The following is a 16,740-nucleotide window of genomic DNA, read 5'->3' as shown; positions in this document are numbered from 1 at the left end:
CGTGTTAACTGAATGCAACAACAAAAAGGGGGAAGGAAAGAGCATGCAGACCCAAGGGAATTACCAAATCAATTAACAAGTAATTCAGGAACTAATTTCTATATTGCCTCTTAGCACAAAATTCTATCTTTAATTTCTCCTGCAATAAGCATCTCTATGATGGTCCTAACACACTGCCGCTGTAAATGAGTTTACAAGGATCTCTTTTTGATTGGCTATACAACATTATTTCTTCACAGTTCAATGCTACTGCAGCCAAGTGCTCTGAAATATTTAATTATACTGGTAGCTACCAGTTACCAATTTGCAAGACCCACAGTGAGTACAGTACACTTTAAAGAACTAGTAATCAACTAATTAAAACCACAGTGAATTCCGGATACTCCAATTACAAACAACCGCTGTGGAATACACTTAGAGGGTTTCCGCATTAAGGAGGAGATCTTGCGGAAGGTCTGGCTGTACCGTGGAGCGTGGATGCCATCAACCGAAGACCCGTCCGCACTGGCGCTATTTAGAAAACACGTCTGCAGCAGCCTCCGGATGCCAACCTGAGCCTGCATTTGTAATATAACGGATGACGTCACACCAGAAGCGGGGCGGTAGACGAGGTCATTCGATGTGGAGACCACAGGTTTTGGAAAGAGGCAAACTTGGGTTTGAATCTTGTCTTTGCCTCTTACTGGCTTTATGAAATCATGCAAGCTCAGCCTCAGCTTCCTCACCAGGAAAATGGGAAGAATCAGATCACAGAGCCTCACTCGATTGCTGGGGCATCAGAGAGCCTTCTGGATCAAGACACAAAAACTGGTTCACAACCCTTAGGAACCACATCCTTTCAAATGCATTCATTTTTATTTACTCTCTTCCTCATTTTTTTTAAAGCGTCTCATCAAACGATATGAAGCTTAAGGATTCAACTTAGAAAAAAACGGCCAGTCACAACACAATCGAAACAGCGGCAAACGTTGTTATTTCTGTTTTTTTTTTTTTTTTAAGCCTCATGAAGAAGAAAATGCCTGAGATATCGATGCGAATCATGGAAAGAGGACTGCAGTGGGCATCGGAAAAGGGGGGTCCTGGATCCTGCCACATAAGAAGCAACAGCCTTAGGCAAGTCATTGCACCTTCCTGAGACTCAGTTTCCCCATGTGTAAACCAAGGATCCCTCCCGGCTTTAAAAACAGTGTGTTTGCTGTCCTAGGACACTGTAATTCCAGTACGGACACGAGGAGAGTATTTGGTTATTTGGGTAAAAATGGGATGATCACAGGGAAAAGCACTTCTTAAGGCTAATAGATATAATTAGCATACGTTAATATGTCATATAAATACATATGTGTCTATATAGATATGTAAAGATAGACACACATGCATTCTTCATTCTCTGAGATAAATTACTTAAGAAACATATGCAACACCCTGAGTAGAATTTCAATTTTCATGCAAACAATGATCTGAGAACAAACTCCAATGGACCTTGGTTGGTGGCAGCACTGCCGTGAGGCTGTCTTCCTGTTCCACACCGACCGGCTCAAGGCCCGGCCACAGTGGCTCTCACAGCCTGTCTGTGGTTTGATAACTGGATGCCACACTTTTAAATGAAAGAAACGGAGAGCCAGTGACCATTCCCTAGGATTTACTGAGAGCCCACTGTGTGCCTGCAAGGCCACAGCCTCAGTACCTCTGGTGTCTGGGAACTGCCACTCCACTCTCGCCAGATCTGTCACCAGTCCACTCACACTGCCAGCGCTCACAGCTTCTCCTCCCCCCGGGCTCCTCTTCACTTCTGTGTTCCTCCTTATTCTTGGGTTTCTCCTGTCCCCTTGGCTCCTCTTTACCCCTGGCCTTCTCCAGCTCCTCCTTCCCCCTGGGCTTCTCCTCACCCCTGGTCTTCTCCAGCTCCTCCTAACCCCTGGGCTTCTCCTCACCCCTGGGCTTCTCCAGCTCCTCTTAACCCCTGGGCTTCTCCTCACCCCTGGGCTTCTCCTCACCCCTGGGCTTCTCCAGCTCCTCCTAACCCCTGGGCTTCTCCTCACCCCTGGCCTTCTCCAGCTCCTCCTAACCCCTGGGCTCCTCCTCACCCCTGGGCCCCTCCTCACCCCTGGGCCTCTGCTTACCCCTGGCCTTCTCCAGCTCCTCTCACCCCTGGGCCCCTCCTCACTTCTGTGTTCTTCCTCACTCTTGAGCTTTTCCACACCCTGGGCTCCTCCAGCTCCTCCTCAAAGGCCCAGCAAGTTTCAAAGTTGTCCTCACTAGCCCCTTCCCTCCACACAGGATGGGTTAACTGGTTGTTCTCAGATGGTAAATCAATGGAAGACCAAAAAAAAAAAGAAGAAAAAATAACATTAGGACAATCTTAGTTGTCCTTTCTTTTAAGCAAGGAAATATTTTTCAGTTTCACATATTACTACGTTAAAAGGCCAATAAGTACTTAAAAGTTCCAGTTTACATATAACAACTGCTCTTGAAATTCCCTTGATCAAAGTGGCATTTCGTGCTATTTACACTTCTAATTCACCCAGCATAGAGCAGGGGAAAATAAGCTTTGCTCTCCTTAAACACACACACACACACACACACACGGCACCCAGGGCATTTTATTCGATACCACGCACATTTAGCAGGAGGAAATTGTCTTCATTTCTTGAAACCTATTTATTACTGAATACAACTTTTATCATCAAAAATGTTTTCATAGAGTATCAGCACAGTCTCAACGAATCTCCCCAAGATATTCATCGCATCTCCATCAAAGGGAAAAAGAATAACTTCCAATGGAGAAACCCAGCAGACCCCACCTTCCCCAGGTGACCAAGGCAATGTGACTAACACAAGACGTGGACATCACGTGCCCCTGCTGAGGGCACTGACAAGGACATATGCTTCTGTGGTCTTCCTGCCAAAAATGCATAAGTTCCATCCATCCAAGAGGAAACACCAGAGTGTCAAACCCAGAGACAGTCTACAATGTAACTGCTCTTATTAGTGAAATAGTGTCAAGGTCACGAAAGGCAAGGAAGACTGAGGAACTGTCTCAGAGTGGAGGTGACCAAGCAGAGAAAGCAACCAAATGCGAGGAGGGATCCTGGACGATAATCGCACTGTGCTTACGTAAACCGTTAACACCAGGGGGAGCCGGGTGCAGGGCACACGGGAACTCTCTGTACTGTTCTTGCAACTTTTCTTCACGTCTAAAAAGATTTCACAACAAAAACTTAAAATTTCTAAAATTCTCCTTTAAACCCACCCCAATTTATTCATTTTTGTTCCTATTCACCCAATTTTAAACCGAGTATATTTTCATGTGCTAACTACTATAAATACAGTTTTATGCTTTCACTCCTTATTTATAAACACTTTTCACACCTCTGAAGAGTCTTCAAATTGGCCACTTTAGAGGCTATTTATTTGGAAATCACTAATTTAACTCCTTGCTTGTTGGACGTCCATAGTTCCCAGGGTTTAAATAGTATAACTCTGCTGTGAACATTCTTGCACACTTAAGATTTTTTCCCTTTCCCCTAGTGAATTATTCCCTTGGGATAAATTTCTAGGAGACGGATTATTGGGACAAAGCTAACACAATTTTTCACATCCTTGATGCACTGCCAGATTATCCTCCAAGAGGACCAGGTTAACTTTCACTAACACAGCGATGCAATTCCAAAACTCTGTTTTCTCCTACTTTTTGCCAAGAGTAGGATTTTATCATACTTTGTTAATTATAAACCCAAGTACAAAACGATTTCTCATTGCTTTAAATTTCCGATACTTTAGATGAACAAAGACAGGCCAAAGATCCATCCATGTTGATCTGCTTCTTGTAGTCCTTCATGTCCAAATCATCTCTTTCTGTTACTGACCCCCCAGCTGCATGTTTATGTAGCTGGAATATTTATGTATTTCTAAGAAATTAATTTTTATGCACATTAAAAATATAAATTATTTTTCTACAAAGCTTATTCCAATAAACATATTCTTATTTTTAGCATGAATTACAATCACAAAGGCTATGGTTTGATATAGACTGAATAATGGCGTAAAAATTTGGCAATTATGAAAAACAGGCTAGTGTTACTAAAATTTGCGGGTTGGAGATAAAACAAGCCTGAGGAACAAAGTTACATTAGTGAATAAAATTAGTGAAGATATTTATTTAGATGAATTTTCTTCTGTATGAATACTGAAAAGCAGTAGAGAAGTTTTAGAAGAAACTAGTTTTCTGAAATGGATTGTGGTCATTGAGAACGGTTTTATTCTTTGAAGACTAAAAGATGTACTTCTTGAGGCCAGCCCGGTGTGCAGCGGTTAAGTGCACATGTTCCGCTTCGGCGGCCTGGTGTTCGCTGGTTCGGATCCTGGGTGCGGACATGGCACCGCTTGGCACGCCATGCTGTGGTAGGCGTCCCACGTATAAAGTAGAGGAAAATGGGCAGGGATGTTAGCTCAGGGTCAGTCTTCCTTGGCAAAAAGAGGAGGATTGACAGCAGTTAGCTCAGGGCTAATCTTCCCCCCTCCCCCCCAAAAAAAGATGTACTTCTTGTATTTCACCTAAATAGAGTATTCTATACACATGAAACAGAATTAAATTTAGAGAACATTAAATTAAAAATCTGCATCTTAAAATACGACAGAGTAGAGTGCAACCTCTCCAATACAATGTTCTTTAAAACAAACATAAAATTTGTTTTGGGGAAAGAAAAACATTTCACACTACTGACCAGCTCAGTCTACCACTACCGCCTGCCTACTCGGCCTGCCCTGTCGACAGTGCAGGAGAGGAACAGTCAGAGAGCGTGTGCCCTCAGGAGGCACGTGGGGAGCACATGCGAAGGAAGGACACGTGGATACATCAGAATGGACAGCAGCAAGATGCTGAGAAGTGACGGGGCGCCGGGGGAGGGAGGGGAGGAAGGTACCACATCTCCTGGGGGACGAGTTAAGTTTTCTTGGAAGAGAAGGCATCTGACATGGGTCCGAGGAGGTGGGGACTGTGACAAGCACAGATTAAAAGCACCAGTAGGAGCCATACGTGTGGGGGGAGGGAAGGGAAGCAGCCCCAAGCGACCCCATGTGCCTAAACGGGTCAAATCTCTCGTGAGCCAGCCCCAGTCACGCTCGTGGCCTGCAGGTGACCCTGAGGCGGGCTGCAGCGCCAGGACCATGGTCGATGCCAGACAGCACATGCTCTCAAGGACAAACCCCACATAAAACATCACGTCCTGCTGGAACCCCATGAGGAGAGTATACCAGTGACTTCACTTTTCATCTGGTTTAGAAAAGCTGGTCATTGTAAGCAAAAGCACAGATTAAATCAGCAGTGAATGGGACAGGAAAGACTGTTCTAGAAGGAAAAGGACAGTCTGCTACTTGTTAGCTCTGTGGCTAACAAACCTTGGCTTTGTGACTTAACCTCCCCAAGCCTCAGACTCCTCGTCTGCCGTGGGCAGTAAGTGGCGTCTTAGGTTGGTGGAGAATTAAATGAGGCCCTATGACTGAAGTGTCCCCTACGGTGACGGATGCACAACAAGCACTCGGGAAAGAAATGCCAGCATTCTTATGAATCTAACACAATCACAACCTGGTTCACTGCGATGACGTTGTAAGCAGATGGAAATTGTAGGAGGAAATACAGCAGGGTGTCGGTCTGACAGAATTGGAGAAGACAGTATTTGAGGAGAGCCTAAGATATTCATAGTATTTTTTAACGTTTCTTTTTCACCAGTCTATAAACATTAACTATAATATTAAATATTTTACAGAAAATGTCTAACTACGAATATGTTTTCCAAACTAACAACCCCTCCAGGCCCATTTTATAATATTCCACCAAATTTCTACATATTTAATCACACCTGTCAGCTTGGGTACTAAGGGTTTGAAAACCCAGCTATCGGCAAGTCAGTTAAAAATAAGTTCCTTCCGTGAGATGCAGGAAAGAAAAAGTGTGTTTTTGCTACTCAGAACTATCTGATAAAAACGTTGCTGAGACCAGCACATGGTCTAGTGGTTAAAGTTCAGGGCTCACAGCATCGGTGGCCTGGGCTCGGATCCCGGGGACAGAATCACGCCACTCGCCCGTCAGCAGTCATGCTGTGGTGGTGGTACGCATAGAAGAACTCGAAGGACCCCTACAACTAGGATATAAAACCACGCACTGGGGCTTTGGGGGGGGGGGGGCGAGAAAGATTGGCAACAGATGTTAGCTTAGGGTGAATCTTTCTCTGAAAAAAAAAAAAGAAAAGTTGCTGTCTGGTGACTTTGCTGAGGAGGGCACCATGAAGACGTCTGAAGACACCCCCTTCTTAGAACTTCTGGGGCAAAAGGCGCTGAAGCAAGAAGTAAAAAAATGTGATGAAAAAGGAGCATGCGTAAGAACCAGGGAGCATCCATGCGTCCAGTCTGGGCCCCCTTGTCCAGTTTTTGGAAAAGCGTCTAGGCTAGCAGCCAAATGCTCCAGGAGTGCCACTGCTGCTGTTTTACACAAAACAGGAAATTCTGACAGCCAGCGTGATTCTTCACGCCAGAAGGAGAGGGGTTCCCTTGGTTTTCAACCTTTCTGTTCACAGAAAGAACAAAATCCAGCTTGGGAGAAGTCCTAGCGTATGTTCTATGTTCTTACAGGAAGAGAACCTGAATCTTCCAGTACAAATAGCTAAATAAAGCAGAAATGAAATCAGACTCGATGCTATGAATTTCTCAGGGGTCTTGGTAGACATCCGTTTCCGTGTGCTATTTGCAAGTGTGCAGACTGTGGTTAAGTACTTACAGCTATTCATCATGGGTTAGGACTTTAACCTCAATGGTGAGAGGCCTCACGAGTTTGGTTGGGGGGGGGAGTCCTCTGTGTTCTTGCCATACCTTCTCTCAGTAACAAGGTATATATTTCTCTGGGCATCAGCTCTTTTTTTTTTGGTAAAGATTAGCCCTGAGCTAACATCTGTTGCCAATCTTTTTTTTCCTTCTTCTCCTCAAAGCCCCCAGTACATGGTTGCATATCCTAGTTGTAAGTCCTTCTAGTTCTTCTATGTGGGATGCCATCACAGCACCGCCCGGTGAGTGGTGTGTAGGTCTGTGTCCAGCATTTGAACCGGCGAAACCCTAAGCCACCAAAGCAGAGCGTGAGAACTTAACTACTCTGTCTGGGCATCGTCTCTTATACCTGGGATAAACTAATAAAAACACACAGCACCATGACCATTATCACAGTGACTACTTTCATAACTTGTGACACAACTGATTTTTTTTTTCCAGAAGGCCAGAAGGGAAGCTATGTTTAAGATAAACCCTGGAATAGCAGGGATCTGCTGAATGAAGATGCTTTTCTTGGCCCTTCCCTGCTGTGCCTGCCTCTGCCCACAGTCTGGAGGAGCCACCTTCGCGTGGGAAAGGACCCAATGAAATCACTTTGCTTACTACAGCCTTGTTTTTCTTTTTAAAACCAATCTGAAGTGTCTCCACTGCCTTAACAGTTATAAAATGCGCTGTATAGAGAGGGGCCATATGCTTTGTAGAAGGATGGTTCCCATAACAGCCTGATTCAAATGCTAACAGCTTACTGCAGCTTAGGAGGATTTAAGTTGAAAATTTCAAATCAGAATATTTAGAATCTTGTGTGCTTCCTATCCAGTACATGGAGCCGCATACAATAGGTTCCTTAGATTTTCAAACATGTCGACAGGAACAGTGGCCTTGCCTTGTAATCCTAGGAAGGCCTAAGGCAGGAGAACATGCAGATGGAGAGACTGTTGCAAATGGCTCTTTGGGTCACACGGACCTGTGTTGCCATCCCACCCAGCTCTGCTATCAACGAGTCACATGTTACAAGCTGAAGTGTGTTCCCCCCAAATTTGTATGTTGAAGTTCTAACCCCCAATGTGACCTTATTTGGAGAGAGGGCACTTAAAGAGGTGACTGAGGTTAACTGAGGTCATAATCCAACATGACTGGTGGCCCTATAAGAAGAGGAAGAGACTCCAGCAGCACACGCACAGAGGAAAGGCCACACTCATGTGAACACACTTCAGCTTGTAACATGTGACTCGTTGATAGCAGAGCTGGGTGGGATGGCAACACAGGTCCGTGTGACCCAAAGAGCCATTTGCAACAGTCTCTCCATCTGCATGTTCTCCTGCCTTAGGCCTTCCTAGGATTACAAGGCAAGGCCACTGTTCCTGTCGACATGTTTGAAAATCTAAGGAACCTATTGTATGCGGCTCCATGTACTGGATAGGAAGCACACAAGAAGGTGGTCGTCTGTAAGCCAGGAAGAGAGGCCTCACCAGAAACCAACCCTGGGTCCTTTCAACACACCTCCACTGCAACACCCATTGGCGAGCACTGGAGGTCATGGGTCGGGGTCTTCCCTGCACGACCCAGCCCAGCCTGGGCTGTAGACACCTTCTGTGCCCCCGAGCCCCTAGCAGAGTACCTGGGGCATGTCTGCACTGGAGGAGTGCATGACTGTTACAAGCCGGTTGCGTCTGGTAAGCAATAGTGCCGCAAACAAGTATCTTCTTGATTCATCAAGTCAAAAATAAAATCGGGCCATCCGTGCCAAGCCCAGCTTCAAGAAACTTTCCCCGTTGCTGTGAGTTTATAGTGCCGAGAGCATAGGGAATTGGGTTTTGCCATCGCTGTTGCACTTTTAAAGAAAATAAACAACGTTTTGCTGAAATGAATCACTAAGTCAGATATTACCCCAGCTCCTGGAATACGGATACACAGAGGACACATTGAGCCTCGCAATGAACTTCCACTCTTGGAAACAACATGATGTTTGCACGGCAGTTTATACACCGTGTGGAGCTATACACCGTGTGGAGCGCTTCAGCGTACGTTACTTTGTATCACCCTCCTGCAGCCCTCAGACCAAGGGAAGGATTATTTTAAATGGCTTCGCAGATTTATATTTAAATGATGGATTCTCTAGCTTGGTTCATGCAGTCTCTTCAAGCATTCAGAGCATTCTGTATGGACCATATTGCCATCTACCCACACTGCCAAAAGGATCAGGGAGTGGGGGGGGGGGGGTGCCCTATTTAATCGAAGACGGACGCCTGTAAATTCCTGCATAGGCGTCCAGATATTCCGAACCGTTTTGCCAATGACAGTATGATATTTGAGGAGTCAAATTAAAAGCATGTGATGCACCCACCTGACCCATTAAATTAATAATCGTAATTGGCTGAGTCTGTCGTGAGCCCGGCCAGATGCAATACTTTCATGGAGTTGTTCACCCAAGTGAGGTAAATTAGCTTTCAGGGCACTGGGGTCCATGTCAGTAAATTATCTGCTTCTGGGGAACTCAACGGGCCCCCGACGTTCAGGCAGAGCTGATTTGCCACATGGGTGAACAGCGAATTCTCAGGGCGCCTTCTGCTCACCTTGGCTCCTCTGTGGTCAGGCTTAATAAACAGGAGCCATGGCCATCATACCTCGCAGACGCAGCCCGGAGGGCAGACCCGCAGAATCCACTTCTCTCGCCTTCCTGAGAGGAAGACACAGCATCCCTTTCTTCCTCTTCAATCGCTCTCAAGTTTCGGCTCGTTCTTCGATTTCGTTTCCTCCATGAAAGCACACGATGGCTGAGCAGTCGACTGGCCGGCTGTGAATGGTGTCGAACTTTCAGGAGATGTTAAAGTGAGCGTCCTGAGGTGGCTTTTATTCTGTCAACACCACACAATCCACCCCCTCATGTTGATCCCAGGTACCAGACAACGTGGGTCAGCGGCCTGCGGGAGGCTGGCCAAGGGGATTAACTCTGGACCGTCCTTCCACTTAATTGACAATTGCTTTTTTCTACTCAACTGAGAAATCAAAAACTCGCATTGCTTCAAAACAGTTCACAGGCCTGATGGCGGGGTGCTCCGGGAAAGTGCCACTCAGGCTGGCTCTTCCTCTGACGGCTTGGGGACCGTTTCCCCATGGCTGCTGAAAAATCTCTGCTCTCACTGGCTGGCTGTCTGCTCGAGAGTTGGCCACGACATCTGGGTTCAAGGTCCAAACTCAGACTTCAAAAAAGTTTTAAGAGGACACTCCATGCCTTTGGTAAGCCCTGAGCACCACAGAATGAACCCTGCTGCCCGGAGGCCTCCAGTGGTACCCCGGGGGAAGCGTGCTCTGGCTGGACGTGGCAGAGTGAGATGCACAGGGACAGGAAGTGATGACTCCCGGGTGACCACCATGGTCGTCATCATAGCTCATACGCCTCCAAACACACTTCTTCGCCTGCGTGTCTTCAATGTCAGCGGAGACTTGTGTCTCCCCAAATACCACCCGGTTGATGAAATAAATAAAAAACTTCCGGAAGCAGTAAGCAGAGGTAGTGTTTTGCTCATAAATCTCTAAAAGCTCATGGGAGGCCTGCCAGCACTTAAATCTTTAAAAAACAAACCCCCAGGCAAGGGACCCCCTACTCATGACTGAGATCAGCCTGTGTTGGGGGTGGGGTGGGGATTCTGAGGGGTCTGCACTGACACGGAGGGGTCTTTGCTGCAGCCTGACTTACATGGTGGGGCCGGTACACTTCCTGTCTCTCTTGCTCCTAACCAACCCTGGGAATGCTTGTGGCACAACCAGGAACGTGGGATGGGGGAAAACACCTGGATAAACACCACTGCCTGGCCAGACTCTCACACAGAAGAATAATAAAGCAAAGACAGTATCTTTTACTCTTTGGAATCTCACGAGACAAGACACTGCCTTGAAAGAATTAGTGAGGAGTTTTCTTGTTTGTCCCCACCAAATAAAAGGTATATATCTATGTCCAATTGTGTAAGTACGACAAGATAAACTGATCCAGATTCTGAAAAATCAAATATACTCTGGTGTCTGTTGCTAACTGTGAAGCCGGGTGAGGCCACTCGGTCTGTTTTGGCAGAGCGGGCGAGCGTCGGGGGCGGGAAGGGCAGGCCCGGCCCTGGCTTGGAGTCTGCTGGGAAGCGGGGAGAGGCCAGGGCTGAGGCTGTGTATGTGTGCCATAATATAGAGATTAAAAAACGCGAAAGGGAAAGAAAGAAAGGAGAGCACACAGCTGCCATCCCCCAAACAGACCTCCCATCTGCCACCCACGATTTGCATGTCACCTTCTCCGGGCTCATTTGTACTTCATTAACTGCCATTGACTTAACAAGATTTATGCAAATGACACCATAGGAGCTCCCTAACTCCCATCGCAATCAAGTGATTATGTATGTACAACTCTCCGCAGCAATGAAAAATTAATACATGACAAGCCCACTCGCCACTGAGCTGGGCCTCTGGCTTTTTATTTTTCTTGCTTTGCCTTTTAATTTTTATTCCAATAGACCTTATCTTATTAGTGGAAAAAAAAGAAGAAGAAGAAACAGAACTCTGAACCAAATCTCCTCGAAGGCCCCAGACAGGACAAAAAGGGGGAGGGGGCCCCAAGTTCTCAAGAAATGAAATCATTTTGCAAAAATTGTTGTATTCTTGATGAGAAATCTTTGGGAAAAAAGAGAAGAGATCAAATCATCACTTATCATGATCGGGTGAGCTCCCACGCTGGGAGAAGAGGTCTCCGTCCTCACAAGGAACGAGCTGTAAGATGTGAGCAAAACATGGTTAAGATAATTCACCGGAACATGTACAATCTGTAGACACATGAGTCAGGTTGCCGGGCATGTTGCAGACTGCCTCGCCTGTGTCCCAAACCATCCATTACAAGATTCCCGTGGGGAGGGGGAGAAAAAGAGCCTGCAATGATCAAAAATAGTAGCCAGTCCAAAAACCATCACCACTGCCAGCCCCACGAAGGTTGCTGAGGTTCCAAGACCATTTCTCTGCCATGAGGCACAGGGTGCACGAGCCGGGGTGAGGGCGGGTTTCCAACAGGCAAACCGAGACTTGAACACAGGCTGAGCATTAAGACAAGGTGCCCGGCTGCTGGTGAGAAGGGCAGGAAATGCACGTGACAAGCAATCACCATGGGATGAAACGACCCCTCCCACCCCCAGAACAGACGAGCGTGCCTACGTTATCCCTGGAGAGAGAAACACGTTGCTGCGGGCACAGTCTTAGAAGTTTCTTCTACACAGGCAGAAGGTATTTTTTTGTCTGAGGTCAGGGCTCACGTATTCAATTTAAAACACATAACTTTGCTTTCCAAGCTTTCTGAAGGTTTCTTGCCAACAGGCAGTGGCAACAGCACAGGCTCTGGGGCAGAGGGGCCTGGGTCCGAATCTGGGCTGCCCATCGCTTCCTAAGCTGCCTGGTCTGGACTGCTCCTCGGCTCTGGGTGTAATTTAAAATAAGGATACCACATTGCCTCAGCTGTGGCTATGTTGAGGCTTCAGCGGGATGCATCTGAAAAGCACTTAAGAGATAATAAGGACTCATTTAATTGTTCATTTATTCAACAAATAGGTCTGTTGAGCTTCTAGAACATGCGGACATGTCCCGCCCCATCGGCCTCCTTCCTCTGCAATCCTCTCATTTCATTTCTACCAGTTGAAGTCATCACATTGGGAGGGTTAGGAATTCAGACAATCTCTAATGATCTTGGTTCCTTTATAAACACAGGCACACGCAGGCACGCAAGACAAATCTACGTGACTGTCTACAAACCCACACCAATCCATGGGACCCACAGAAAGACTCCAACAAAGGAGCCTGAGTGTGACTCATTGGAAAACCCAGTTTTGCAGGAATTTTAAAATTCTCTCTGGAATCGCCACATCCCAGTGTTTCAAGGGACTCAGATATTGTCCAGTGTCCCATTTCACAGATGGGGAACCTGAGGCCTGGAAGAGCCTGACCCAGGGGGACTCTGACCCATCCCGCCAGGTGTGGACTTCAGGAAGGAGTTTGTCCATGGCTGCACGTGGGGGCAGCTACGAGGGACGAGGAACTGTGTGTGCTCCCTGTGCCACAATTCACCAGGAGATCAGATCATGATTTAATTTTTTTTTTCTTTTGAGGAAGATTAGCCCTGAGCTAACTGCTGCCAATCCTCCTCGTTTTGCTGAGCAAGACTGGCCCTGAGATAACATCCATGCCCATCTTCCTCTATTTTATATGTGGGACGCCTATCACAGAATGGCTTTTGCCAAGCGGTGCCATGTCCGCACCCCGGATACGAACCTGCAAACCCTGGGCCACCGAAGTGGAACGTGCGCACTTAACCGCTGCGCCACCGGGCCGGCCCATGATTTAGATTTTTGATGAGACTATTTTTGAAGATTCACAACGGAAAGTCTTTCAAGGACTGGATAATCCTCATTTTACGCTTGATGGTCAACTCCAATCTGCCCACATATTGAAAACCTAGCCTGTAAGACGAGCCCCCTCCGCAGATGAGCAGGGAGCAAATGAGTGAAGGTTCTAATTACAGCGGGGGCCTGCCCGGCTCCCGTGGAGGCGAGCACCCCCACCCTACTTGACAATAGATGTGAATTAAGGAAATAGCCTAGTATGAAGTTTTAATATTCCCAAAGGGATATGTTCCAGGAGGGAGGCAAAGGGTTAAATGATTTTATAATACTAGTGGAAACAGCATCAATAGCATAAAAATTACACCTTAAAATTACCCTATGTAGAGAGTTAGGTTTATAAATAAATGCACAGAGAAAGAATAAGCAGCTATGTGCATGGACCTCTACAGCAAAGAAACCGTTTTAGAGGGAAGACGTCACTCACCAGGAAAGAGGAGGGAAGAAGATTTTTCTTGATGGTGCCCCTTGCTAGTCCATACATTTGTTGCCCGGTATCTGAACGGGTCTTGTAAAAAACTCTGTAGATCCCCCTGCCTCTGGTCTCACCCACGACACCATGATGCCATGGTCCTATGCAACCTGACCCTCCCCTACACTCCATACTGAAACTGCCTGGCCCTCAGCTAAAGCTGCATTCCGACTTGGTGCAAATGGGTGAAACTGTGTTGTGGAAAGACACTAGCCCTTTTTAAGGCTACAGTGCCAACATGAGTTCCTAAAATTCGGCAAAAACGATCTAGGTACCACAGAACAGGAGGGCAAAGAGCAATCACCCAGAGGGAAGAATCAGTCACAGCAACATCCATAAGAGCCAGAGCTATTATCGTGCCCAGATTTTTTTTTCTCTCTCTCAAGCAGAATGCACTCTAAATCAACTGGCCTTCTTTAACAAACTAAAAGATGACATTTCCAGAAGCCACGGTGCCCGGCTGAACTCCTTATTTTGATTTTCCTTGGAAACAGAATAGCAAAACATGTCACGTGAATTCCCGTTTTACTTGAGACATAAAGTAATTTGGTACCCGGTTTCCGGGCTAATGAAAACCTATTCCAGGCTAGCGACATAGGCCAAAACAAACGCTTGAATTCAAGTCCTGTTGTGTAATGAGGAAGTTTAATTAAGGCCCCACATTACAGCTGTAAATGTTCCTTTATATAATAAGGTCTAAATGAAACTGAACCTAATCAAAGTTACAATTCCTTCATTAGCAAATTACAAACAAGAGCGCACAGCTGACACACCGGCTATGATTATCACAACTAATTGCCTCGTTGTTACAAACCAGCCTGAAACAGTGTTCAGATGTCCGTCTGCGAGAGCAAATTAGGGCCACGTCGGGCTATTCCTGTGATCACAAGGGGCTCTTGTACACGATCTGATTTACCCCTGTCGACTGGCAGCCGGCGGCCCAATCAAAGCCGAGCTACAAAGGCAGCCTTTGAAGCCAGCTCAGCCTCGAAACACACTCCATATGCAGGCGGGCAGACCGCACTTCATTAAATCTGTTGTCACATTTTCCCTCTTCTTATTCTAATGATCCTATATTAATACACACAGGAACCTCTTCTAATTGATGTCAAGTGAGTGACTTCTACATTCATCAACAGAACACATCAAACAAACCTTGGCGCACGAGCCAGCATCATAGTGAGGCGAGACCCGGGGTGTGTCTCCAGCTACGGGGAAGGGAGCAAAGGGAGAAACAGCGTACCTGTTTAATTGGGATGGCTCGACCGCTCCCGATGCTGTCCGCACGACTCTCCAGGCCTTTCTTCTCTTTGTCTGGGTCACTCCCTTTCCGAGACTGCAAAGCAAAAATAAAGTTAGCATTTGGGTTTATAAGGGCTGTGGTTCACGGATTGCATGAGGTCTGCCCTTATTTGCACAGTTTCTGTAAACACGTATTTAGAAGCCACAGACAATATATGTGTGTACATACACACACACACACATCCTAGAAGCGAACTGTTAAGTAGTCCATTTCCACTGATCCATCATTTTACACAGAATTTTCTAAACTTTTCCCCTTACTTTTCCCCTGCAAAATTGTCTTTTAATTCTTTTTTAAAGAGTTCAAAATTCAATTACTGGAAACCAAGGGACCGTATACGAAAGTAACACCCAACAGGAAAATACATTCTAAAGCAGCAGTTAATCCAGCCAGGGAGAAAAGGGCTCCTTGTTGCTGATTGGGGAAACCCACCACATAAATGTACATATTTAATTAACGTCTGAAGGACTTAAAAAATTCTATTAATGACTCAGCTGCGCAATTTAACAGTACACCCCCATGATTCGTACCAAGGTGCCGGTAATGTTTCCTTTTATGCTTCTGGATGGTTAGAAAATGACAAATTCAAAGCCAAACCAGTGTAGGCTACCAAAAAAAAAAAAACAGAAAAGGGGAGAAGTTGAAAATGTCCTTTTTTGACAAAACGCTAGAACTCGGGGGGGAAAAAGAGCAGCTTCGTTTGCCAAGTTCCTAGAACAGTTTCCTTGGTCGAATCGTGGATGTTACGTGAACAGCCAGGTGGCTGGGGATTGGCAGGGAGGGCGGTGGTGTGTTCCATCCGGAGAAGCCACACCCGCGAGCACACCGCGACACGGGGAAATCGAAGGTGAGCCACAGCTAAGCCTCCATCTCTTGATGGCATGAGCAAGTGTGAGCACTATGATTTTCTGACAGATTTATTTTATTATGAGAGAAAGATCTGAGACTCGTCCTCCTTAATAACTGTGCTGACAAGTGACAACTTCACTCCATTACTTTTCAATGGGAACATTACTCACGCAATATTGAAAATGGAGAAACATTTTCATGTGCTTTTCAAATCTGAGATGATATATGAAACGAACAGACTTTGTGGTGTCCAGCGCTGTAAGGAGAAGCTGATGGAACCCAGTTTCAAAGAGGTGTGAGATGGAGCCACTGACTTTGTTTTTTTAATGGTAAAAGGGGCAATGCCACGGGACGTAAGGAGGGAGAAACGTTCCCCTGATATAAACTCAGACCCAGCACTTTGATGAGCACAGGCGCTCATTAGAAAACATGCTTCTGTGACAGTTATAAGAGCTGACATTGATTGACCACCTACTGTGTGTCAGGCACTGTGCACATTTTTTCCTGAGGATGATAGAAGCCTGGGATGAGATAACAGGAAACAAAACCAGCAACAAACAGAAAGTTGCAGAAGAACGCAAAACGTAAGGGTTACCCCTTTGGAACTCGGAGCAAAATGGAGATACTTAGCAATTCCTTGTCGTGAATTTTAGCAGGTGGTGGTTAGGCTCTCACTTTTCTCTTTAACTAATCCTTTAATTAATATTGTATAGTAAGTGCCATGTAATAGCCCTAAATCCTCTTTTCCGCACATCTCGATTCCTGGGAAAGCTGGAACTTCAGGTTTCTATTTATAAAATAAGATTCAAAGCTCACAGGGATAACGTTTTGGGAAAAAACTTAAATCAACAGAGCTCATTAATGGTACTTTTGGAATGCTA

The 16,740-nt window shown here is 46.0% G+C and overlaps 1 protein-coding gene across 17 annotated transcripts in view; it reads right to left on the bottom strand.

The window, feature by feature from the left end:
- Nucleotides 1-16,740, bottom strand: part of AGAP1 (ArfGAP with GTPase domain, ankyrin repeat and PH domain 1) — a 559,287-nt gene that overhangs the window by 259,087 nt on the left and 283,460 nt on the right. For all 17 annotated transcript variants that reach the window (XM_070618668.1, XM_070618665.1, XM_070618663.1 and 14 more), the window contains one exon: nt 14,951-15,043. In XM_070618668.1, coding sequence (XP_070474769.1) covers nt 14,951-15,043 — 93 coding nt within the window. The remainder of the gene's footprint in view (nt 1-14,950; nt 15,044-16,740) is intronic.

The sequence above is a fragment of the Equus przewalskii genome, chromosome 5 (assembly GCF_037783145.1).
Source record: "Equus przewalskii isolate Varuska chromosome 5, EquPr2, whole genome shotgun sequence".
Lineage (NCBI taxonomy): Eukaryota > Metazoa > Chordata > Mammalia > Perissodactyla > Equidae > Equus > Equus przewalskii.
Note: the sequence above shows the minus strand (reverse complement) of the source record. Positions and strands in the feature narration are given on the sequence as shown.